Raw genomic sequence first — 26,285 nt, forward strand, 5'->3', positions numbered from 1 at the left:
ACATGATCACACTAGATCTGATTAGATCACCCTACTTTTCCCTGTGGCAAGGTACCTAAATTCATTACAATTAGACCAAATGATCTTGACGAGATCCTCGCCACGGCAACGCCAACTCTGGCTGGTTAGACTATAGTGCAAGATCTAGCCTGGACCTTGATACAAACCTAGAATCTCCTTTCACGAAACCACGCCAACGAGCAAGTTTGCTCCAGGTTCATCAGGCAAGTTTCTTGTCCCAATGCCTAATGTCTTAAAGACAGGGAGTAAGAACTAGCCTGGCTAACGATAGCATGACTAAAAACAGGCTGATTTACGAGCACCGTGCGCCAGGTTGCATCGACAGGAACCGGCGAAGCCTTTCAACCGTGGAAGAAGAAGCGCAACGATGCATTCCTTGCACGCAGCCCTGCTTCATATTACGTAAAAAGCGATTAGAATTCACGCGAGCTCAATGATACGGGTTGTGTTGGCCGGTCGGTGGAAGAGGGGAAATAAGAAGGGGAATGGCTATAAACAACTTTCCTCGGTGGACCGGAGAGCTCGCTGAGACTCGCAGGGAAATTACGAATGCGGAAGTGCTCGTGGAATCTTTCGCTCGAAGAAAGAGAATGAAAGGGCTGGCAATATTTTTATGCATTTGTGTGAAATTCGAACGTGCAAGATAAAATAAAGTATAAATAACCGATAAAAATAATATTTAGAAAATTAATACTTCGCTGAGGAATAAAAAATATAAAATATAGAGGTCCGCACATAAACAATAATAATTGTAATTAATCCAAATCGATGACTAATCGAATTACGTCATCGTACTAATCCGGCCAAGTTTGATCCACTCGAAGAAACGTCCATGACTAATACACTTATCGAGTTAAAAATACCATTGTTTAAATGAGCCAGTCGGATTATCGACACCTGGAAAAATAAATAAACGCCTGGAATGGAGATATTTTTTGTTCGTAACGGACACCGCGCCTATCGCCAGATAAATCCAATATCGACAACGAAACATGATACTGCAATTATCCGGTTCGGTTAACGCGTCCTCCATTTCTTCGTTTCGCCGTATACGAGTGCCTACTGTGAATTACTTTCTGGAATTTCGTGTTTTCAGATATATCGCGACTATTTGTAAGATGATAACTTCTTCGATGAACATTCTTCTTTCGGTATCGTATCGCTGCAATATAGTACACTAATACTATGCTACAGTGGGTACTCTATACACTGTGTGCATGAGCATGTGGTCGATATCCGGCCGATTGTCATCACATGCAGAAGAGAAAGTTGCTAACACTATTGTCTCTCACAGCCTCGCCACGACGGTCCACGTTGAACAGTGCACAAAGCTCTCTCGTCGATTAAAATATAACAACACAACTTGATGATCGTAACTGGTTAAACTGGTAGTACTTACTCGAGTGCTGGTTCGCCAAAATTGGCCTCTCTACGGACTTGCAAAGTGGTGCTTAGAAATTGGAAAAATTCCACTATTTGTATCATAATTACTGGGCATACACGATGACTAGGAAGAACACGACCAAAGTACAGTCTATGAACAATTCGTCCCAAGATTGGCCAAACAAACGCCAACTTCTATAGATTAGATAATCGTGGTTTCAAACAACGTCGTAAATAGTCTTCTAATAACGAAACCCAACTCAATTCTCACACGTGCAGACATTCCACGTTTATCACTTTCTAAGCTATATTTACGAGTTACTGTTCCATCAAACTGGGTTCAAGTGAATTCCATCGCCGTAAACTGATGATAAGTTTTTTTTTATCTGACTCTTTGCTGTCCACTGGAACCGCGCTTATTTCGCGTTTCATCCGGGATCAAACGTCTCGCGTAACAGAGATTCGCCGGTTCCCTCCACTGCCTGTCATTTTTCATCCATAAAATGGGAATTAAACGTTCGCATAATTGGATGTAATTGTCAAGAATTTACTCAACCTGATGGTACGGTGTTCTACCAGTAAATACAGTTCTACCGTTACACAAGTTATAATAAAATATACATACGACCAAGCCGCTACCAGATATAGTTCTGACAATTAATATTTCTACGCCAATTCACACGAATTGCACAAATTGTGAATGTGAAATATTAAATAAAAAAAAATTAAAAAAAATTCACACGAGATTTAGGACGAACAACTTTCAGCGTTTTCTTAAAGAACACTTTAGTCCAGCATGATGCATATCAGTTACACTATGTGCCCCTGTGTGTTCCTATTTTCTCCTATGAAACACGTAAACGCATGCACGCGAAAGCTTGCACGCGTTAGCGAGTATAAGAGTCACGGTAAAAGGACTAAAAAAACCGAACAAGAACAAAGAAACGCATGTACCGTGAATCCACAGGACGTTAAACCATTCCCTAAGCATCTGTGTTTCGGTTGGCAGCGTAGATAAAGAAAACAAAAAAAAAAAACGAGGAGAGGAAGGTAACACGATCCCGTGACGAAGAAACGGCAATCTTGCCTATAACGATAATCGTTGGAGCACTGTTCGAAAACACGAAATAAACCAGAGGCAAGGCTGTCTCTCACTGAACACGCAGGTGGATTCGTTTCAGTGTCGCGACGAGACTCCGTGGTCCGATTGCATCACAACGCGATTGCAAAACCCGGCCAGCAGCCTTGCAATGCCACCGCCTTCCTTTTTCCTTCCGTTCATTTTGTCCCCAGTTTGGGTCTCGTCAGAAGGTCGCCTATGGATGCCATTCAAATGGTCCGAGAGAAATATTTCTACCTGAGTAGTGCCTGAGCAGTGTCTGACACTACTTAATAAATTATTCATATTTGATAATGATTTAAGTCTATAGGCAGTAATCTTTCAATTAGGCCAAAAAGAAGGGTTAAAATTTATATCGTCTGAAATTAATATTCCAAGCTGTGTATTAACGTCTAAAGTGAATTATATTCCTCGGTGTCCTTTTTCTCTAATATTAATAAATCACTAACTTTTGAAGATCCTAGCTGCTTTATGGCTGATGATGGGCTCAGCCACGAGTTCTGAATGATACAGTGGATGTCATAGAATATTTCCAGGGGAATATGAAGAATGTATCCCAGGAGCGAGTCTAGGAGAAGGTCGGCCACGAATGTCATCACCTGTTCTGCGCATGTTGCATCCTTAAACGACGGTAATTGTCGTTCCAGTGACGTAAACTGATCTATAGTATTATTTGCGCACGATCAGGGTCGCGCACAGGGATAATTTATTCCACCTGCCGACATACCATTTTGTAACGCGTGTTTACCTTAGCATACAAATAGACCTGGTTTCTAAACTCTATTTCAATTCTCCTGCCATATATTTTGTACACTCGCGTAATTTTCCATGGCCAAAATGTCGAAGAAAAATTGTCACTGTGCACCTAAATTCGTGCACCTAAATTCGTGATGCAAATAATGCCAGGAGAGGGAGAGACTCTATGACCGAAAATAAGACGGAGATAAAGAATAAAAAATGTTAGGTTTCGGGCTACATTTTCGAGAAAATGGAATTCGAAAATTTGCTTTCGATTTATTTTCTCGAAAATGAAGAGACCCTAAATGAAAAATTGTTTTTTCTTCGATTTACGTTGAGTAATACTATCGCCTTGACTTTCTCCTTTTACCATAAATTTGCCCAAGTTCCGGCAACAGATTTAGTAACATTCTAGTAACTTTTCGATAATTACGAAACTAACGCGAAGAATGTAGGAATTTAGTAAAAGTAAGATGCAAGAGAGGTGAATGGCGGATGACACACGGCAATAAAAATTCTTATAGAACGTGTAATCTCGTAAATCCCAGAGTTTTATGATTCACGTTAGAAATCTTTTGGTTTCGAAAGGGGGAAGAACATTCGATTCGACGAATGCTTGCGTAGATCGTTTCCTATAGGGGAAAACTATTTCAATTGGAAACTTTTCCCCGAGTTTTACATTCCAGGAAGGACCTTCGTCGAAGATCGAACGTGAATCATGAATTTTTATGCACGAAGATGCAAAACAAAGGAAACGTTTAAAATAACAAAATAACATAACGACACAACAACGAGTTATTAATATGCAATTAGTATCAGAAAAAACTAAGCGCACTACCTGTTTGCAAACAACTTGCAAACTACTGTTCGTTTATTACGTATTCTAATTGCCATTACGCTATGATTTACAGCCGGTAATTTCATTCTGAGAAATAAAAAATGTAGGCAATGAAAGAGCGTAAACATTGCAGAGATAAAACTCAACATTTATCTTTGTAGACATTCTTACAATAGCTTTAAAACTAATTCAGTTACGATTCTTTAAATATACAAACTCAGAGAAGGTATAAAAATACTTGCATGAACTATTATTTTACAATTAAAAACCGAAATATAATCTTAACTGAAGTAATTTAATTATATTGAATTTATTTTATATTCTATTTATATTAAATTTAAATTTGGAATAATCAAGTGGACGCAACATATGCGTCAATGCTAACCGAATGTAATAAAAAAAAGTCCCTAGAATTTTTAAAAACAATTTGAATTATTTCAAGTATCGCAGATGTATAAGGGATTAAAAAGTGAGAGCAAGCGCGAAGATGGTACAGAAAAACGCCAGGTCGTCTCATGAGAACGAGACCAAAGAGACCTTCAGGCGTGCCCCTTTCTTTCCTTTTCTCAGTTCCTTCATAAGGGGAACATAACCTGCGAACGCCCTTGCCAGGAATGCAATCTCCGATCTCTCCAGGCTCGTTTCAATGTTTCGCTACGCTTGTATGCAGATACGTGTGCGCACGCACACCGGTGTTACCAACAGTGGAACGTATCACGTAACAGTATCTAGCTGTCTCCCTTTCTTCGCAGGCAAAAAATTGCCATTTCTTTTATCCTTGGAAATCACGTTGCAACATTCTTCATGTGATTAATATGCTTTTTTGGAAGCTTCTACGAATACATGCTACATATAATAGTAAGCTATTGCCAACGAGAAAAAGTACATTGAACTATCGAATTCGTGCAGAGCTAATGGTTCTAGATTTTAGGTTAGAATAAAATGGAGGCTCAACAAAATTCTGTAGTTCAGTTCTACGAGTTGAATTCTACAAGCTAGATTAAAAAAAGTCCTTTAAGAGAGACTGAAGACACGGATGAATTCATTTTAATGTAGACAATAATTCCTAGCAATCAAAAGAAGGACACTGACCCAAACAAACTAGTTGAAACCTAAATACGCTAATCCTTTAAAGGAATATTCCTATGTTCCAAACTAGGGCAATGTAGCAACCCTAACGAATTCAATAGTCCTAGACTTGAATTCTATAGTAATTCTATAGTAAAGATACACACCAAAGCAAGTACACTGTCCCAAACAAATTAGCTGAAAGCTAAATACATTGATTAAAAGGAATATTTCTACACTGCATATCAGAGCAAAGGAGAAGGCCTAATAAATTCTGTATTTGAGGACAGATCGAAAAAATCCTTCAAAAGTGACTGGAGGCACGCATAAATTCACTTCACAGTAGGAAGTGATCTCATATCCATTCGTGTCACGCTCAGCGAGACCAAAGAGGATTACGCGAAGGAAGGAGAATGTCCCTCGTCACCCAATGAGCATGTGTGACTATTTTTTGCCATCTGGACATGCCAGATTTTCTTCGGAAGAAATAACGATGACGCTGACACGCGTGATCATTGTCAAGGTGTCTCGTCAGAATCACACCTATCCTCGTTCTAATCCTTCAACCTACATTTTTCTGCGTGTTCAACTTGAAAAAGAGAGAACATTTACCGTCTTACACAAACGAGAGTTTAAATAAACGTTTCTTTTTTTTAATAACATCCAGCGGCGGACAGATACAGCGGACTTTGAACAGTGTCAGAGGAGAGAAAAAAAGGGAACTGTTCAAGACGTGATTGATCTTCCTGCTCGGTCTAGCGTTCTCGGCCACGGTATAAGGAAAGACCAGTGTATCGATTCTTTCTTCTCTGGCGAGTTAATTGCGGCCTAGGCTCCGCTGAATCGAGCAGGAGCGGTCATTCATGCGATCGTTCGGCCGGGGAATTCAAGGAAGACTTTAACGATCCGCGGAACCACTCTGGTCAACGTAATTGACCGTCACGGCGACGTTGAACTCCCCTGAGGAGGATTCAACTGGGGCAATCGATACAGATCGAGCAATAATTACGTTAATCGTCAGCGATGACCTAGGAGTTCAGTCAATTTTTAGAAATCCTCTCATGGACCCTAACTCTTATCAAGGGTGAATAACCTAATTTGGTAACTTTTTAGTTCTACGCATGATATGGGATATGAGATATTGATGCCAGGTGGTGAATTCTACGCGTTGAAATGCAGAGGGAAATGTTCATTTTTCTTCAACTCATCTTGGAATTTGCTGTTATTTGTGCTACCTTCTTCTGATAAATAGATTCGTTTGTTTCTTTAGACGATTAGTTTTGGGACCCTAGACAATTGCAATTTAGAGCTTCCTGAGAAACTCGTACGGAGAATCTCAATACGATGTGTTCATTGTTACTTAAGTACCTGGTCCCAACAATAAGGATTAGGTAGGTCAGTGATTATAGAAGGAACCTGACCCCAACACTCATCATCGATATGCCCATCGTTGATATTAATTTCTTGATCTTCGGGTCATCATCTTCTTATCCTAATTATACCCCTTCACCTACTATGTAACATAGACACAAGCAAATTTCACATTCGTATACGCAAATTCAGCGAAATTAAAAACTTAAAGTTTACTCGGAATAAATGAAGCTCTATCGTAGATGGCAGATTTGTTTCTGTTACATAAAACGACGCATTGGTATTGGCAACTCGCAACTTGCAATTTCTAAAATTTCACTAATAACGCGACTTCGCCTGTGCAAGGGATCTGAGACGATTGAGGTGATCCGAACGGTTGAAGACACCCGGTAGAGATGGCCACGTGTACGGGATCTCGGAGCTTTCTTCGCGGAAGAGAATATCGCTGCGCGAAGTGTATAAGGTCACGCCAGGGAACGTGTACGGGGCGCACTGCTCACCTGACAGGATCGTGTTTCATCCTGTGCGCGGTGTGTTACTGTACGAGCCTACGGACGATCGTTACGTCTTACATTATTCTACGCGCGACGTGTTACGTGTCCGCGGAGCGTTAGCTACGAGCTGAACGCGTCACGGAACGACCTTACGATTCAATTTCTCTTCTCAGCTCCGTGGAACGGGACCGGGCTTCTTTATGTAACCAATTGCTCCCACTGGACCGCTAGCTTCGCTCCCTAACATCTTCGCCTTTTCTACGATTCTCTTCGGTTCCTACAACTACTAGTTGCGATCATTGATTTATAGATAATTATTCAGGGGAATTTTATAGACTGAGATCTTTCAATTTTCACAATTCCCTGTTTCACTGCTTCGTGTCGCTATTATCCTTTCTAGAATTCCCTAGATAGCGGGAGAGAATTCACTAGATGGATAAAAGTTTATTGCTCTTCTAAATTACGTATTATTTTCATCACTTTAATCTTATTTCCATCTTTGGCCACAATAAAAAATTCACGAAATCTTGACTTTTGAAGAATCGACTTTTCTACCTTTCACCATTCACTCGAATCCAAAACTACCTTTCAAAACCGAAGAACGTGTCAAAAAACTCTACAGAGATAGATTAATTAAGTTTCTCTGGGGGGAATTCTCATTTTAGGAAACGATTATAGTACCATTAACACTAGCGAGGATCGTATAAAACTTGCGTGTTATCTGCAACACCATAATAATTACGTGTTCAACGATTACTCATCGCTGGAAGCACTAAAAAGTACAGCATTCCACGCAGAAATCGTTCTTCTTTTTCAGCGCAGCAAATAGAGCACCGAATGTTTTCCACTAGGCTAGTAAATCTGTAGTGGAGCGAGGAGTGGGGATGGGTTGGAAGAGGAGTGGGGGAAGCGCGCGGGACGCGCTTGCGTGCAACAAGCGGAACGAACTCGACACGCGTGCATTAATAATCCCCGTGGAACGAGCAAGAGAAAAAGAGAAGTCGATTTACCGTCAGGTGAACCGGGATGTAAACAGGATGCCGCGGCGAGAGAGGATAACGCGAGGACACGTCGCGGACTGGCAAGGTCGTTGCCATCGGAGATTCCAGGCTACTCACCTGTGACTCTACATGGCTATTACTTAGCCTCGCAAGCGCTCTGTAGCCTTGAATCGTCCCTATGCTAATAAACTTAAGCTTTATTCCAAGAAAATTGCAAAACTTAGCCCTTAAACCTCAGATTTTGTTTCGAATTTACGATCATCCCGAAATACACGGAATCTCTTCTTTCGCGTATTCGCGTACGTTTTGCAATTTTGTCCAAAGGAACCATAAGATCTTCCTGCATCAATTTCTTGCGCCTGTGTTTATTATTGTCTAGAGAATGTCCACAATTTTTGCAGGTGAAGTGTCAGCCTATAGGACACATTTTTTTAAAGGGTTTCGGCACAATGACGTATAAGTCGAGTAATTTTGATCGTTATCGTTTGGAAAAAATCGTGAATATTTTGTAAACATTAATAAACACGTATGCAGGAAAGCAATAAAGAAAGTTGTATGGTTATCTCGGAAAAGAATACCAAAGTATGGCCTTCCAAACCACAGCATCTCCTCAAGGGGTTAAACAACCCAGACCTAACCTAATACCTGAAATTGTTCTAACGAAACTAAGCACTCTTAAATATGGATTCGCCTTAAGCCAACTCTCGAGATAACCGTCTACCATTTTCTAAACCATGTATTATGCAGCGGCAGTCGTGCAATTAGAAATCGCTTAGCCAGCATCTATCCAGCGTCTCAGGGCTGCCACTAACGATTGACAAAGAGATAAGTACGTGAGAACCAGTGGCCATATTTGAAAACGGGGCTTAATATGTCGAACAGGGTCACCCATGACGCGCGGTGAAACGTTTTTGACTGTATTTAGATCGTCCATCCTGGAATGTCGATATCTCCAACATAAGAAAAAAAAAAGTCTCGAGACGCACACAGACTAGCTTAATTAAAGCCGTGTTTCCATGTAACGCGTGTTTTAAGGTCAGATCGAAACTGGCGGCGGGAAAACGAGCACCGCGAAAAGGATGTCACGAGGATATGTCAGAGTAGCAAGGTCGTTGTCATCCGACATCCCAGGTTGTTCACATTCAAGGACCTTTCCACCAGCGTTTCATCGCGCTTATAGGACGATCGTATCGATTCTAGCACGGGGAGCAAAGGTAAGTAAGCCGAGAAGGCCGTGGATCTCTTGGAACCGGGTCAAACTAATCGGACGTTTCCTTCGAACATGTGAAACGTGACTACGTTGCGTGAGATACTGCGATACTCACTAGATCCTAGTTACTTTCTCCCTACGCTAGTTACTTTTCATCGAACACTAAACGCATCTCCTAACGTCTACATAATATACACTCGGTGTAAGAAGTGCTCGTACAGCAGCTAAATTTAACAACCTACGGATAACTTTCGAAAAGAAAAAGAATGCGACAAAACGTCGCTTAACTGTACAAATAGAAAAATAGAGAAACGCTGTAAGATTAAGAAATTCGTTTACCGTATAGTCGTACGAGATTTCCAATCTTCTATTTGTATGTTAAACATTCATTTCAGAATGCTATCAATGTCGTTTGCTTAAAAGTAAACTTACGACAGTAAATCAGCTGTTTCTTTAAGAAGTTGAACGTTTATCGTGTATCCAGATAATAAAGTTACGAAATTTATACGAAAAGTGGAATTTCCATCAGTTTGGCAATCTGATATGTGTAATAACCAGCCTTCAGATCATCGAGGACAGGATTTCTGGAAGCACGCGAAATCGCGTGAGGAAAGAGGGCTCCTCCTCGATGCTCGTTGAAGAGTAACAACCAACCGGCTGGAATATTCAACAAAGTGGTTTCGATGCACGTTTTGTGTCTCGCGCGTGGTATCGCATGCGCGCGCATCTTCCCTCCATCCTTTTGAACAACTCTCGTTGAATTATCGACCGACGTTAAAAACAACGCTGCAACAGAGAGGGGCCGTGTACAATTTTCGCGTACGCATCCGTCATCCTTTGTCGTTCGATTAATCAAAATTTTCGTTGGTTAGCCAGGACTCGTTAACGGGCGACGTTGCTCACCCATTAAGATCAGCCTGGATACAAATCGATCTGTCGAGGGATAACAACGTACACGTGATTTAATCGTAGCTGTTTATCTCCGACAGCCGGTTACTACACAGTATAGGTTAGGTTACCACACTCTTCAGTTTAGGTATTTTTAATAGAAATCCTTGTGTTTTCTTGGCCATCGGTTCTTCGGCCTGACTTGTACGATTTCATTGATATTATTACTTTTGTTATTAGAAGACAGATTTCACAGAATGCGTGTAATACGAAAAGATATATTTCTAATCGAAATCTTCGTTTTCGAATAGCTGTTGATCCTCTGGACCATCTTACACGATTGTGACTATCATCATTGGTGACTATGTTGTATAATATACTTAAAAACTAGAATTACGAGTCTTTGAAGAAGAAGAAAAACAAGTCTTTATACATACACATAAGCTCGTCCCTAATTAAGGCCAGTGATCAACCCATTTCGCAATGTAATTCAGTTTCTAAGGGAATTAAAAGCCAGGAAGCACACGCACTGCAATATGAACTGACACTTTGACTTACTACCAATAATGTAACAGTGACACAGTGTAGCAGTCGCTGAACTATTGCTAGTTTTCTAGACCTTAATAACCAATAACGCTACCTAATTAACAGACTCCGTGGCGCAACGGTAGCGCGTCTGACTCCAAATCAGAAGGTTGCGTGTTCAAATCACGTCGGGGTCAATTCGTATTCGCTACCTAATTATAGCTAATCGGTAAATTGGTTGAAATGGAAAAGCTGTAGCGATATGTACCTTTAACCTAACAAAGGCGTGAAATTATGGGATAATATATCTTATGGGAGTAGAAATCGGCTGGAGAGAAGACAGGTGAAGGATGGACCAATTATTCATGACGGATGTTGTGATTAAAAAAAATGGCTCGCAAGAAAACCGGGTACCTTACTCCTGCTGGCCATATCAGGAACTTCAGACTCACTCGGCGACGATCATTGAATCCTGAGCAGCGGCACGGCTCATAAAAATGCATCGGATCTCCTCGAGAAAGTTTCACGAAAGTCAGCGTGGAAAAAGAGCGAGATTTCAGGATGATCGGCTGGCAAAAGTGTGTCACCAGTCGTCGAACGAAAATAATTGCCTTATCAGAGGCCGTGAAGGCGTACGTAGCCTCATCCACACTTGAGAATTCGCCTTGATACCAGTGTTCACCTTGATCCACTGCTCCCTATATATACATTATCTTGTCGAGACAAACAACACCTAAGATTTCTCATGATCGTGATAAAATCAATTGAATATTAACACCTCATATAAAACCTTAATGTTTGTGCATAGAATGATACAACGTTAGGCTCCCTCTTATGCAGTAATTCATGAGCAACAGTATTTATTTATTTATATAATCCAAGCGATTAGCATGTCAGATGCAGATCATAGACTTTTTTGCACCATCAGTTATCTCAACATGTTGCATAGTTTGTGATCGATGCAAGACCCATTGGGGACGTTTAGTGTCCACATGTTCCACCATGTCTATCGCTTGTGGCGCCTACATTGTTTTATACAGAGGCAATTTTGGGATGTACATTAGCACCTAAGACATTGGTACGATGAAAAAGCAACGTTTCTTCATTTTTCCACCTACGGACTTGCCTATGAAAATTCTGTAACTCTTTCAGTATCTGCATCGAGCTGTGATTCTTAATATGTGATGAACCTAAACCAGCAATGTTCAAAATGACCAGTTCATAATCTTCCCCATATAGAGAAATTTTATTAGGACATTCAAATAGTGTTTGGTAAAATACAGGCGCGTTAAACTTCATCTCATCTAACTATAACTGGTATAACTGGACGTGTCTCTGTCTGGTTTGCAGCTGGTGAAAATTGAAGATAAGTAGAGTCTCGTTAGAGCTTACAGCTTCTACCTACGTCGCAGACAGAGGCTAACTTTCTTTCAACTTTTTTCACCCTACGATTCACCTAACCCAAACAGCTTTTCTTCTGACAGAAGAGAAGTTTCTCCTCGACTGAATATGGCGATCAAACAGTTTCTTTTTCCCCGCTTTCCCCTTGTACGATAAACGTGACCCTGACCTCGACGCACCAGCCTATACCGGCACGCCAGTGATTAGTCTGAACATAAATTAATGCTGCGCAATCTACCAGAAATTGTTCGCAAGCGTGGCAACGACACTTTTCCTTCCATCGTGCTTTCCAATCATAAAAATATGATGGTTGACGCTGGTAGCTGAAGCAATTCTATCATTACTCGCACTTTTTATTACGCTGTTTGTTCCTTAGACTCTGCAGTTAATCGCAGAATAGATTTATAGATCTGTTACTCTTGCTTTCGTGACTTTTATTAGCTTTGTTGAGATTGGTTATTGAAATCGTTTTAGGGTTAGTCGAGAGTTGTAAATTTATTGAGCACGGAGGGTACAACTATAGATTTATAGGTTCTCATCTGATAAATCTTGCTCCTGCGCTTCTTCTCAACGTTTTAACGATATTCCAACAATTCTCCATGATTTAATCGCTTTTTCAAATTTCCAATTAAAGCCAAAACGAAACGCGTCAAGTCCGCACGTTAGATCGCCTATTCATACATTAAATCATTGTCAGATAGTTTGTACTCAAGCTCTTGAAAAATTCCTTTCGGGATTCCAGATCTTTCCAAGGTTATTTCGAATACTGCAACCTTTAAAAATCCTTTAGCCTATTCCCAATAACACGGTTTACGAGCCAACACTACCAAAATTCTCTGGAACACTTCCAAGAATATAATAAGACGCGAAAAGCAATCTGTTTCGAGTCCACGTTAAGGCCTATTTCCAACAGACCGATGTAATAAGATAAAGAAAGCTTTTGAGGAATTTTTATGCAACAAAATTTTCTCACTTGGGCTTATAGAAACTACGAACAATGTTTGGAACGTGAAAAATTGAAGCGGTCTGTATATCTCGACAGAAATTACAAGAATTATATTAGAAGAAACTCTAACCTAACCTTAAGAGTTTTCTAACCTAACCTTAAGAGGTTTCTAACCTAACCTTAAGAGGTTTCTAACCTAACCTTAAGACCATTCTCGGGTAAGGTTAGGAACCAATGCTAGCAAACTTTTCTATAGCATTTTCAACTGTGATAGGATTTGAAAAGTAATCTGATTAGGTTATCCGAAAAGTGTAATTTAAATAACCAATACACACGGACAAAAACTAAAGAATACCACATATTAGAAGGAATTTCTAATTTCAGAAAGTGTTGTATATTGGAAAGGCGAGTCAGAAGTTCAAGGAGGGATATACTTTGGAATACCAACAGACAGTTGGCCATAATGATCGCGAGGAGGATTGATTCGGCGACTGACGCGATGAAAAATGTTGGAAAGCGACGCAACAATGTTTCTCTGGGCCGAAGACGAAGTGGTGCGTTGAATGGTAGATGGCTGGACATAATTTTTGACCGGCTGCTGCCCGGTTTAAGAAAGTCATGCCTATTAGCCGCCATTAAGGCCACCCTGCGGAAAGTCGGTTCCCCGAGGGAAGGAAAGGCGACGTCGCTCTCCATTTTTACTTTCCTGCGCGAGCTGGAGGGAGAAAGTAACGTGAAACTGACGAATGACGCTTGGTTTCCCAGAACTTACTTCTCCATAAATACGTACTTGAAAAAAGTCAATTAACGATTGCATTCGTACGTCGTAGAACATTTTTATCTCAACATGCTGCACACTTCTATTAAATCCATTGAAAAAAGTTCTCATTTTCAAATTATAAACCATAATGTTTAAATAATGATACAAAACTCTCGAATTAACAAACTTGATAATATTACAAATTTGATTCCTACGAACGGTGATTATGTTCTAAAGATCTTTGACATCTCGTTAGCCAAATTTTTTAATTACAATATCAATTTTACAAATTACAATTAAACGATACCAAACTTCCTTCTTTGTTACATTTTTTTCAGCCGATTGAAATAACAGTCCGAATAACGCGATCAAAGAATTTGTCTCGCGCGTGTCGATGTAAACGCGGCATAATATGTTGCAAAGAGCCTACCGCGACTGCCAGCACGAAACACACAGAAATTCGCGTGACAGCGAACGTACTAACAAATTAGCCAGTCTTTCTACGAGCATTCGCTCATAAAACGTAAAAAGTCGTTGGCCAGAGCCACACTCAACATTCCGACGGGAGGCTAAATTTCAAGTCGACCCAGCAACAACGAAAGTATGACCGCTGCACGAGAAGAAACGACGCGGTCCACCGAGGGGACCAGTTTTTCCACGGCGAGAACCGATCCACGCGTGATCTCGCCGGACCGCTTCTTGCGGATCGGCCCTCAGTCGGCGATCATCCGAAAGTCCCCGCCGGGGAACGTTGATCGCCGCTCTCGACGTGCTTACTTTCGATAAACGCGAGCGGCCGCGTCCCCTCGCGCCACCAATACTACGCTACCGGTCGAAAATTTCGGAGAAAACCATAATTGTTGGCCAGGTGGGTCGAACGGGGGACAGCGAGGCCTAAAAAGTAATCTGGATGCAAATGGAAACGGGGAACCAGAGGTTTTGTATCGAGGATGGTAGCGAGAGGACGTTCGAGAATGTTTGGTCTTCGTGGAAACGAGACTTTACGATAGATTCGTTAGATACGGCAATACGTTCGAATGCTTGAAAATTCTACGCTCGTTGTTACCTCTTTTGTTCACCTAACCTTATGTAAATTCTTATATTTAAGGAAAATTGAGAAATTAATTAATCGCATAATGTAAGAATTGAGGTTAGGTTAATCGCATAATGTAAGAATTGGGGTTAATGAAGTTAGTTTTATTAATTAATTTATTTAAAGTTAAAGGAAGTTCAAGTTAAAAGAAATAACGATAAATGTAGAATTCTAGATGAAATTTTGAAACCGGTCATTTGACCGGCTCTGGTAAGGTTAGTGCTGACATCCGAGCGCTTTGTTATTCGAACGTAATATCTGCCAGTAACGAACGACTCTTTCCGCTTCGAAAACGTAGATAAATATTGTATCGGTGTTCGTACGCCGTGTTTTCTTTCCTTTATTCGGCTGAGTGAATTCCTATTAGAAGCATCTAGTACGAAACTCGAAACAAAACAAAAAAGTGAAACTTGATATCCACAGTACTATCGGTACATATCTACGTGTATCTCAGCGTTTAGACATTTGTATAGCTGTATGCATACGTATATGTATATGACAGAACTAATGTTCTAACTATGAAAATAAAATATGATTAAAAACCGTGCAAGATGTTGTAAGTGCAATGGAATTAGTAAAAGTACACGATGTGGGAGAAGCTACAGTCAGAGACATGAAAATACAAAAGAACGATATTGAAAATTATCGGAACCGCGTAGATTCCTCGTATATCGACGACGGTAGAAGAAGCTCAAATATACCGATGTAACGAGATAGTTCCATTGCGATAATGACGATTTTATATATAAGTGGAAAGAGCGAACGAAAGTGGTAATGGCGAGGTGCCTTGTCGTGCCGAAGCATTCGTGGCATTCGAGAAACGGTTTCCATGGTTCGAGGTACAAAAAGAAAGGTAGAAAAAGAAGGTAACTTTGTGCAGTTACTTGCGTTGAAAAAGTTACGCGACTTGCCAGTCAAAAAGGTACGCGGTCCATAAATATTTCAAGAATCTGTCGATCAATTTTAATCTGTATTTAAATAAATGAAATTTCATATGAGAAATATTGTGATTATTCCATCATTCGACGATTCCATTATACATTATATATATTAATTTTATCTGCCTGTTAATTCTGATAAGGGAACCTCTACTGTATATTACTATGATAATGAAATAAAAATTTAGGGCTCTCCGTTTGGAAATTACGTGATGGATAATTATTAAACCATTCAGAAGCCACATTGATCGACCGCATAGATGGAACAGCGGAGAAATATACCTAATAATATTGCAGATACTATTTTTGAAGTTTACCTTGCAGTTTCCTACTATTTACGTTACCTTCTTGCGATAACTGTAACGCTAAATTTATATTAACAAGTAACGCAATCTTCTTCTTCGTAAATTAGTACTAGTAAAACATCCTAATCGAAAAATAATATTAAAGATCCAACAAACATCTACCCACGCGTTATACAACTAGTATTTCCTTTTCCACGCAATATCAGTATTTCATGGTTGGCACAAGAAACTTGTATAAAACGTCTCTCAATTTCGCCCGGTTTCTATGAAACGATACCAAGTTTCAGCTCGATTGAACAAGCTAAAAGCTGCTCTTAACAAGACCAACCAACGTCACAGAGGCCATCCCTGTTGTGTTTATACGCAGCCGCGCAGCTTCTTTTTTGTCCACCTGTTTTTTCTCGAGAAAGCGATAACACGAAAGCTAGTGTATAGGGTTGCTCGGGACAAACCAGCTTTTGCCGCTTTTTCCCCGACCATGCGCAGCGTCGCTATACTATTAAGGATCGATTAGCCGAATGAGACAGGCTGTAGAAGCGATGCAAATTGGCGCAACGAAAGCTGTTTCAGACCAGATTTTCTTTCTCTGATTGCGAATTAATTTTATTGCGTATCACTCGCCGGATGAATAAAATTCACTATACCGTTTTACTGATAAGCGTGTAATTAAGCTTTTTTGTCTGAAGATTTTTAATCGCTATCGTATCTTGGTAATTTGTTTCACGGCGTTGAAAAATATCAGACTTCGTTCTTTTTAATTCTATGCACAACTCCACATTCTGTATCTCTTTCAACAATTTTTTTTCCATTTTCTAGAGGCAACATTTTTTGGTCTTCTAGCGACCATATTCTTTGATTTTTTAGCGACAGTATCGTAAAACTGTATTTCCATTTCGCCGTGTTTCTAGGTCGAAATCTATGCAAAAGTTTGAAATATTAGAAATCTTAGACCAACTTACACGCTTCAATAACTTCGGCGTTATGGTGACTAACAATAAGGTTAAGCAAACAAAGATTGGCGGGAAATTTAAAAGTACCAGGCGTTTTCCCATCTATAATGCAACTTTTATAATTTTTACTTTGAGAAAAAAGTTCTTACCTAATATTAATAAAACTATACATCTCGTTGTCACCATAACTTTGAAGAATTTCGTTGAACTTCTACAATTATGATACTTATGAAAATTCATATTTTTCTCAACATACTTTAACCTAAATGGAGATCAGAATGGGAATTTTAAGGTTATGTTCACTTCTGCTTATGTTACGATATTCGTACTACGTAAAAGAAAATGATCGTTGAAGAAAGAGATCGTTCGTATAGGTTAAGTCGAACAGAACATCTGAATCCAATGACGCGGCAACTTCCGGTTCGCCCGGGGAGAAACTCGTCCCAATTACAAAGCTGCAGGATTCACATTCGATTTCCCTACACCCAATGAATCGAGAAAATATGCAACGAGAATTTAAGGTCACTGCAGGGAAGCAGAAAAGAATATTATTCACGATCCAGAAAAAAAAAGAAAAGGAAAGAAAAGAAAGAAAGATGGAGGAGAGAAACGAGTTAACGAGACGGCCATCCGGCCTGATCTCCTCTGAATTTTAATGAACACCTCTCTGATTTAAATTCGGACACTTCTCTTTCAGCGGAACTGACGATGGACCCTAGGTCCAAAGCGTGGAAGAGAAATTCTGCTCAGGAGATAAAACCACACTCATATCACTCAAAAATTATTCTCAAATTGGTCGTAATGATCTTTTTTATGATTACGTGCCAGGATTGGATATTATCAAAATAAAATGAACTTCTCAGATTACAGGAAAATATTGCAATTACAAAAGTAAGTGTCTTTTATTATACTTGGATTCATAAATTTTTCATTGTAATTGAACATTTTCATAGGATAAGAATTATAATGAAATAATTTATTTTCAAAGATTCTAGGACTGATTTGCAAGCAATTTTATCTTCAAATAAATTTACTTGCTATTTTATTTGGAACAACTATTTGATATTGTTATTCGTTTGAAATAAAAAGCAAAGAACTCTGTTTCATGTTCCTAGGAGTTTCTAGGAAAGTATATTGGAGAAAAGTAAGCTTAAAGATGAATACTTAATTCTTTGTAGGAGACGTTTCTCAGGGATGCTCTTTCCCACAGTTTCCAGAGCAAGAAGAAGCCTGCACAGGAAGCGATATGACCTCAGGCTAGAGGATTATGATCCCTAATCAGTGATTTCCCAAGTATTTAAATTTCTCCAAACATTACTGCAGAAGACAATTAAATTTGATGAAGCAATATTAGAATTCATAAGAGTTCATATCTCAGAATCATCATGTATCTATGATCTCATGCATCCAGGCTTGGAATATCATTGCTAGCTTCAAAAGAAACCAACTATGAGTGTGGTGTACCAAGCTTTTTATTACTTTTTAACCCTCTACGATGAAAATCCTGGTTGCTTGTCAAAGAAAGGTCTATAGTTGGTTAGGTTCTTACACTTTGACTTAAAAATTGTGCAACAATTATTTTCTAATGAGCCGTTTACGTATAAGACATATTTCTATAAATAATTTATCTTATGATAAACTACTTTCTTAGCCGCCAAGTGACATAAAAGTCAGGAAGTCAAGAAAGATAAACTTACTATAGCTTTCTAGCGTGATCTTTGTGCAAACCTTAGCATGAGAAAACTTAGCCAGTCTGTAAGCCTTTAAATCTTATTTTAAATAATTGTATACCTTCTTTTTAAGACACTGTTGCATAATGCGACTTTTACAAAACATTTCTATATTAATACACCATGTTAATGGCAACACGCGAGTGGATTGCAAAAGCTGAGAAGACAAAGCACTATAATTTTCTTCTATCTAACATTCTTATCAATCATTTTCGCTAGTGACGACCTTAAAAAACCGCTTAATTACTGTTCAAACGTCGCACAGGCAGATGCAATCTCGAGCAATAAATCTACTCGCGGCTGGTAATAGTTTCATCTTTATTGTATTTGCTCGTTGCACCGAATGAGAAGGGGCAACTCGGAGAAAAAATGTATGATAACCGACGTGGTGAATAGTAATCAGAGATACATTGTAATCCTCGCTGTGAGAGTTTCAATGTGGCTGCAGCAACTCGTACAATTGAAATAAATTGAAGACAAACACTGTAGTGTTGTGCATATACGTATATATTAATTATATACATTATCAGTTACACAGGTTGGTTGGTAACTGGTGGTACAAGCGGAAAGGGGGTGATTCTACGCGAAAAAAGAAGTCGAAAATATAGAATAAAAATTTTTCTTTCGAGGCTTTGTTTTCGAGAAAATCGACTTTGAAGTTTCGCTCGGTACGCGCGCGGTACGTCATAGCGGATCTCACTGTAGATCGTTGTTTCGATGGAAAAATTAAAAAAAAAAAAAAATGTGTATTCTATATTTTCGACTTCTTTTTTCGCGTAGAATCACCCCCTTTCCGCTTGTACCACCAGTTACCAACCACCCTGTATAGTAGCTATATTTACTAATTACACAGGGTGTGACCGACTAACACGTACAAGGGCACGAGGCGCTTCCCTATCAGCAAAATAAGAACAAAATATGGAATAAATAAATTGCTCGTTTAAGTCTTAGTTTAAGAGAAAATCGAGTTTGGAAATTGATGAAAAAAGCGCCACAAATCGACCACCTGGTATACACGTAACAACGTTGTACAACTATACGAGTACACGGTATGTAAATTCTCAGACTAGCCTCTCGTTTTATTCTCCGGTGAAGGAAATTACACTTGTCGAGAGTTCCGTTTTAAGAATAGTCCATGCTCATTTGATGCTTATCCGAGCGATTACAAATTTGTAAAATAAAACGCTACCTAGTATGTAATTATAGACGATTAGAGAAGAGGCTTGACACAACACTGTCAAAACAATAGGGGACACAAGTGCATATAACGTGTAACGTTATCGTTTATCTCGAGACGTTCGACGTGAAATGAATAGCGGTGCGATTTTTATTTCACAAAGATAACGGCGATATGGTATTGAACAATAGAGGAGCTCAACGTTGTTACAAACTTTCCATTCAGTGATAAACTATCGCTTGTTTTAATTGAAGTATCTTTAATGGGCATGTGAGAAAATGGAATTAAAGTCTCTTCAATTTGATATCGATAATTTATGTTCGAGAGGAACTCACAGATACACAAATGAGAAAGTATATAGAATATTTGAAGTAAAATACTTGTGATATTTATAGAATTTATGCTCAGAAACATGCGCAGTCTAATAAAATACTGTCTAGTAAGATATTTATAAATTGTACTTGGGTTAGGTTATGTTCACGAAATAGGTTATATTCATAAAGATTCATAATCTCGACATAGTTCTATAAATGGAATTCAAGACAAAAAAAGACATTGGCAAGATAATAAATATTTCGAACGACATTATCTCATATGTGTCTTATATAACAAATACATACTCCAGATACAAAATCACTATAAACAGAAGAAAAGAGATTAAGTGGTCGAAGGATCGAAGGATAGTCTTTTTGTGAGGTTAAAACGACTGTTAAAACTGATTAATAGGACTGTTAAAACGAACTTTGGTATGCCTATAGCTAAGAAATGTAATCCTAACGTGGAAAGTATTGAACCAGTCAACAGCGTATCCTTTCTAGGCGACTAGACTCCGTCAAGACGATCTGACCAAAAAAAAAAGCTGAACTCTTGCGGCTTGCGTTTTACAGTTACACAATCGCCAACTATTTTCAAGCCGGCTACCTTCTCAGTATTGCGATTCGGTTCACCTAATTTCCACCTCTTCCTTTATTGACAATATTTAGTCTGAGTTGTTCGTTTCCGCTTCTCTGATACTTTCGATATCTTCAATTCTTCAATATTAAATCAATATGTAGATATTCCTAGTTCTCTAAATTTCCCCTTAGAGTAACAGTCCTTTTGTGTGATTGGAAGTGTCGGAATTTTGTTTTCAACTTTGAGAATTCCCTCTTTCCAAGATTCTCTATATTCGTGTATATCTAAACTCTCTAGAATCTATATTTTGGAATCAAATAAATACATTTATTATTTAATTGGTCAACGCAACATTGCTAGAATATATAGGCATATATACAATTATACAGATCTCGCTTTTTTCTTTTTTTCACAAAAATATCCACTAGAATTTACTTCTTGCTAGTTGTATCTTCTTACAGCGCAAGGATAATTATTGGCAATCTGATTTTTACCACACCAATGAGAAGCTAGCTGCGATAGCATTTTAACTATGGCGGAGATTCTGAGGAATTTAGTAATACAATATTGGAAAGGGGGAATCTCCTTTAAAATTCAAAAGGAAATACGAAATCGCTTTTTAACGAACTTTTTTATTTCATATTACAATTTGTATCTTTCCAAATCAAAGTTCTATTTATTCTAATGCAGAGTTATAAAAATTTTCCCTAGGCTCATCCGCATTCCTCCCTAGACGCGTCAAACTTTTTCCAACGCCTCAGACTATTGTACGTGATATTATTTCTCTATCGAATCACGTCCAATACCGACCAACAAGCAACTCTATCCAACTCGAAGCTGCCTGGAACGTGTTCCATTAACCGGCTCAATTTTTCTACATTTCTTACATGGATTTTCAATCAAGGACGAGAGAATCGCGTATCCAAGATCCTCTGCAACGATCATCGGCCCTAGAATCACCGATACACATAATAAAAGTGCGATATGCTTGGATAAGGATCGATGATCGATGCGTCTATCTATGGATCATCGATCGATCCGCTCCTCTATCTAGTTTTATAGATGTTTCTCTATCCCCCTCGACCAATGTCGAGTTCGTGACTTTGTAAGAGCCACGATCTTTGCTAGTTCTAGGTTCTTCAAACTGTTCATCAGGAACTGATCTCTTTGATTTCTTCGCTTTAGCTTCTTTAACCTCTTCAGCCTTGAATACTATTTGTTATATTGTTTATAATATATATATATTTCCTATTTACCTCTTATTCTTCGTACATGATCTATAATACATAACTGTACACGTTATACCTTCTCAAAGGAACATGATTAAAATATGATGTTCCTATAACTCCAGTTGCTAGCAACAAAATACTCTATACAGTATAAAATCGCTAAATTTGGTATCCCCAAATACATCTAAAATGTTCATTGCAATATTTAGAATGTGAAAGATATATGTCTCTGTATTTAGGTTTCATGTGTATAAACATATGCAGGCGACCTACAATGTATAATTGTACACGTGTTATCTACTCGAAGTAACATCGCCAGCTACAAACATCGCTCGAGAGGATGGCAAACGATCTGTATGGAGGCAGAGAGATCGACTTGTGCATTTATATGTATAGCTATCGCTGCATCAGCGTCTCAGGGCAAATAACGGTGCATCCTACACGTCTGCTTTGCGTCGCATGCAAAATGCACTCATGTGACGACCGATACCCGCGACCTTGACAAAATCGAGGAAAACCGAGCCTAAAACCGCTATCTCTTTCTTTCTCTTTCGCTCGACATCGGTATGTCTCGTACAATGCTGCTACACGCATGCGCGAACATGGAGTCGCGTGAATTGTACACCTTCTCTCTCTCTCTCTTCGTTCTTACGTAAACGGTTCAGAAACAAACGTATTACTTAATCGTGCGTTTCTACATAAATCGTGGTTGCCAACCTAAGATTCGTAGAGTCGTACTTTCGAACGAATTCTGTATACAGGAAGAAGATTTTTGAGGTTATACAAGGTTTGTTTCGATAGATTAGGTATTCAGATATTTAGATTAGATAAATTTCGCTGATTAGTATTACTAACTGATTTATGTTATTATGTACAAAGAACAATTTTCCAATTGTAATTTGTTTTCAATTTGTAACGTCACGATATTCGCATTCTACGATTGTATATGCGATAATTATCGAGGATTTCGTTTTAAAATTGGGAATGGAAGTGATTTTGGCATTATAAGAACAACCGTTTCGTAGATAGGTTCGAAAAAGTAGTAGGTTTTAGAGTTCTAGATAAACTGATAAATACATGCGACGATAATTATTCACGAAGCTAGGAGTGACAATTTTCTGCAAATAACTTCGTCTATTAAATCCTTTCACATTTTGTATTTTTATATTTCCTGTGTTTCCAATAATTTAACGGATACAACAGAAATAGACGACGTGTATTATTGATATATGTGTTAGGTCGTCACGCATGAAACTGAGACTAAACTGTACCCCGATGTACCGCAAGACTCATAGTTTATTCCCGTTCATGTTCAAGGATTTTCTCTTTCCACTTTTACGTTTCGTTCGACAACGATGAATAACAGAGCGTAAGTACTTTCACGATATTTCGTTCTTTTTTTTTTTTTTTTTTAATGTTCGGCGATTTATTTCCAAACAAAATGGCGTACGTATGTAAGACGTAAAAGAAACGAAAAATCGTGAAACATGATACTGACCTGTTCCCTCGAATGGAACGCGTCATAAAAATCCCATGTCTCTTATTACGACCAGTTTTACCAAACATGGGTCCTTCGTTCGCGTAATAAAGCGACGAGTGACTTTCTTTGACCCTCCAGATCGCACCGGAAGTAATTGCTAATCGGAAGCTTCCAGATGTGACTTTGAAAGTTCAAAATTCTTCTATTCTTTAAACTTTAATTGATTGTAATTTCTCAAATACTCAGTTCCAATTTCGTCTCTGTTCTAATAACTGAATATACGCAAAATTCATAATTCCTCACTTTATCAATTCTACTTTTTGTAATGAAGTACAGTGGAGGACAAAAGAAAGTTCGAAAGATAATTCCCTAGTTCCCTAAATATTAAGTTAAAATCTTATTGGAAATATTCGAAAGATTCAGAACTTTCTATTCATATACAACTGTAATTTAAATTATTTTACGTGATTCTCGTTTCATTAGCTTCTATTTTGACTATAGTAGTGCCACGGCTATTTAAGGAAGATATAAATATTCCGATATAAAAATTACAAGGGAAGGAATCTCGAACTGTTATTGATGTACAGGAAGGCACAGAAATTATTCGTACGAAGAACAGAATCACGGAAAAGAAGTTTCACTGACTGAAATCGCCTACGTAATACATTGTTTGCCAACTGTAACGTGTATTTCGTCGCGGTCTACGTGAGCCTGAACCCTGTGCAGTTACTGTTTCCCGTTTCATCCTCTTCGTCGCGCCATTTTCTTTTTCTCGCGTCTGCCTGGAGAACCGATAATCGGAAATCATGCAAATTCCACGACACACTCGCTGAATCTACAGGCAATAACAGTACCTCTTACATACCGAGCGATTATTACCTCCTACTGAAGCAATTTTTCGCCTTCTATATACAGGGTGGCCCGATAACTGTGATGCAATCGACAATTGGGTGATTCCATGCGAAGGAAGCTTATGCTACCATTTTGCAATGACAATCTTGTTCTTGCTACGATTTTCAAAATTTGTCCAATAAACAAATTAGATGTATGTTAACCAACTTTGGCCAATTAGGTTTTCCATTAAGCTCAAAGTACAAATTGTTCACAAAAATAGTTGAAACCAAATATCAAGCTATCCTTCGGTCTTATCCGAGTCGTACAAAAGTTTAAGCATCTTTCTTTGATAATTAAGGCCTCGAAAGGGCTATCTTCAAAGAAGAAATTATTTCCACGAAGGAAAATTACGACCAGAGAAATATTCAATGTAATTTCAGAGTAAATCGTTAGCCAACCTAATAGGTTATCAATCATGCCGGTCATTAATGTATAATTAACGACACAGATAATGTTTCGCGTTTGATCTCCAATTACTAATTTAATTACCGTGTTTCCATAAGTAAATCGGAATTTAAATTGAATCAAGCCATTTAACAGCACCTCGTCGAAATTTTTCAGTTTTTTCCATCCATATAAGATCAAGGTCTCTCATTGTTGGAGAAAACAGACGTTTGCAAAGTATTCAAGGCTTTCAGTATATACACATATATGACGATTATAATTTCTTGCGGAACTTTCCTTTCCTTAACCCGTTTCCTGTTTTCGGGTTTCTCAATTTCCTATGCTAGGCCGTTCATTATTTCGCGGATAATTGATAAACCAGTTTTTGAATGAACATAGCTATCAAACAATCGCGTAGTGGCAAGCGAACACCTTTTAGCCAAGAAGTAGTATTTTTTCTTTTTTTTTTTTTAATCACTCACGACTTTCTCTCGCGTATCAGTCTATGATTATGAAGCGAAACCAGTAATTTCAGGAGTCGATGACCTTGGCACACGCAGCCCTTATCTAAACATAGACCGTGGATTAGTCATTACACTTGTGGTCTGCCACCTGTTCGTGCTGCTCTTTCTCATTTTTCAAGGACGCTTTTATTTCACATCAAAGAGTAAGGTGTACGCATGTTGTACCGATTCTTAATTTTTTTAATTAAAAAAAAAAACTCTTACTGAGAATTAGTTTCAACTAAATTGATGACTTCAATTTTTTATTAGGCATTAATTCCAAATATATCTTCGTTGCAAAACACTATTCTTTAAATATCCATTTGAATCAGCAGATATTCCAGACCATAGAACAACCTCTAAACCGCGGATTTTTGCACATTTCTGTGAAATTTGAAGCTTTGGAAGCACTCAAAAAATGCACATGATATACAAAAGTATAATAATATGTAATAATGTAGTATATAATAATAATAACGACAACAACAATATACAGGGTGGTTGGTAACTGGTGGTACAAGCGGAAAGGGGGTGATTCTACGCGAAAAAAGAAGTCGAAAATATAGAATAAAAATTTTTCGTTCGAGGCTTTGTTTTCGAGAAAATCGACTTTGAATTTTCGCTCGGTACGCGTCTACTTTATCACGTCTCGTTATAACCGATCTCACTGTAGATCGTTGTCTCGATGGAAGAATTAAAAAAAAAAATTTTTTATTCTATATTTTCGACTTCTTTTTTCACGTAGAATCACCCCCTTTCCGCTTGTACCACCACCCAGTTACCAACCACCCTGTATAATAATAAAATACACAAAATACGATAGTCATTATAACCTCTAATAAAAGATGAAACAAATTTATGTTTAAATTCTGTTTCTTTAATTGTATTGGCAAAAATATAAATTGTGAAGAAATACAAAGCATAAATTTGCACAAGAATTGCAT

The 26,285-nt window shown here is 38.5% G+C and overlaps 2 protein-coding genes and 1 non-coding gene across 8 annotated transcripts in view; 2 read left to right on the forward strand and 1 right to left on the reverse strand.

The window, feature by feature from the left end:
- The window catches only part of LOC117214477, a 95,473-nt gene that overhangs the window by 43,223 nt on the left and 25,965 nt on the right, over positions 1 to 26,285 (reverse strand). The window contains exon 1 of one of the 6 annotated variants that reach the window (XM_033460618.1): positions 2,359 to 2,462. The exons of the other annotated variants lie outside the window; for them this stretch is intronic. The gene's annotated coding sequence lies outside the window, so the exon portion shown is untranslated. Of the gene's footprint in view, positions 1 to 2,358; positions 2,463 to 26,285 lie in introns of those variants that run through there. 6 annotated transcript variants of the gene reach the window in all.
- Positions 10,783 to 10,854, forward strand: Trnaw-cca. The gene has a single exon. It is a non-coding gene; the product is annotated as a tRNA-Trp (tRNA).
- LOC117214494 lies at positions 10,901 to 13,890 on the forward strand. Its single transcript, XM_033460647.1, has 2 exons — positions 10,901 to 11,289; positions 13,389 to 13,890. Exons 1-2 carry the CDS (start codon positions 11,219 to 11,221, stop codon positions 13,810 to 13,812), a joined length of 495 nt encoding a protein of 164 aa, XP_033316538.1. The 5' UTR covers positions 10,901 to 11,218; the 3' UTR covers positions 13,813 to 13,890.

Source organism: Bombus bifarius, unplaced genomic scaffold (assembly GCF_011952205.1).
Source record: "Bombus bifarius isolate JDL3187 unplaced genomic scaffold, Bbif_JDL3187 scf7180000009200, whole genome shotgun sequence".
Classification (NCBI taxonomy): Eukaryota; Metazoa; Arthropoda; class Insecta; order Hymenoptera; family Apidae; genus Bombus; species Bombus bifarius.

Coding starts and splice junctions, on each gene's coding strand:
- LOC117214494 (XM_033460647.1), top strand. CDS start 11,219: ATGATCGGCTGGCAAAAGTGTGTCACCAGTCGTCGAACGAAAATAATT. Junction 11,290..13,388: donor TTATCAGAGGCCGTGAAGGC/GTACGTAGCCTC, acceptor TTCTAATTTCAG/AAAGTGTTGTATATTGGAAA.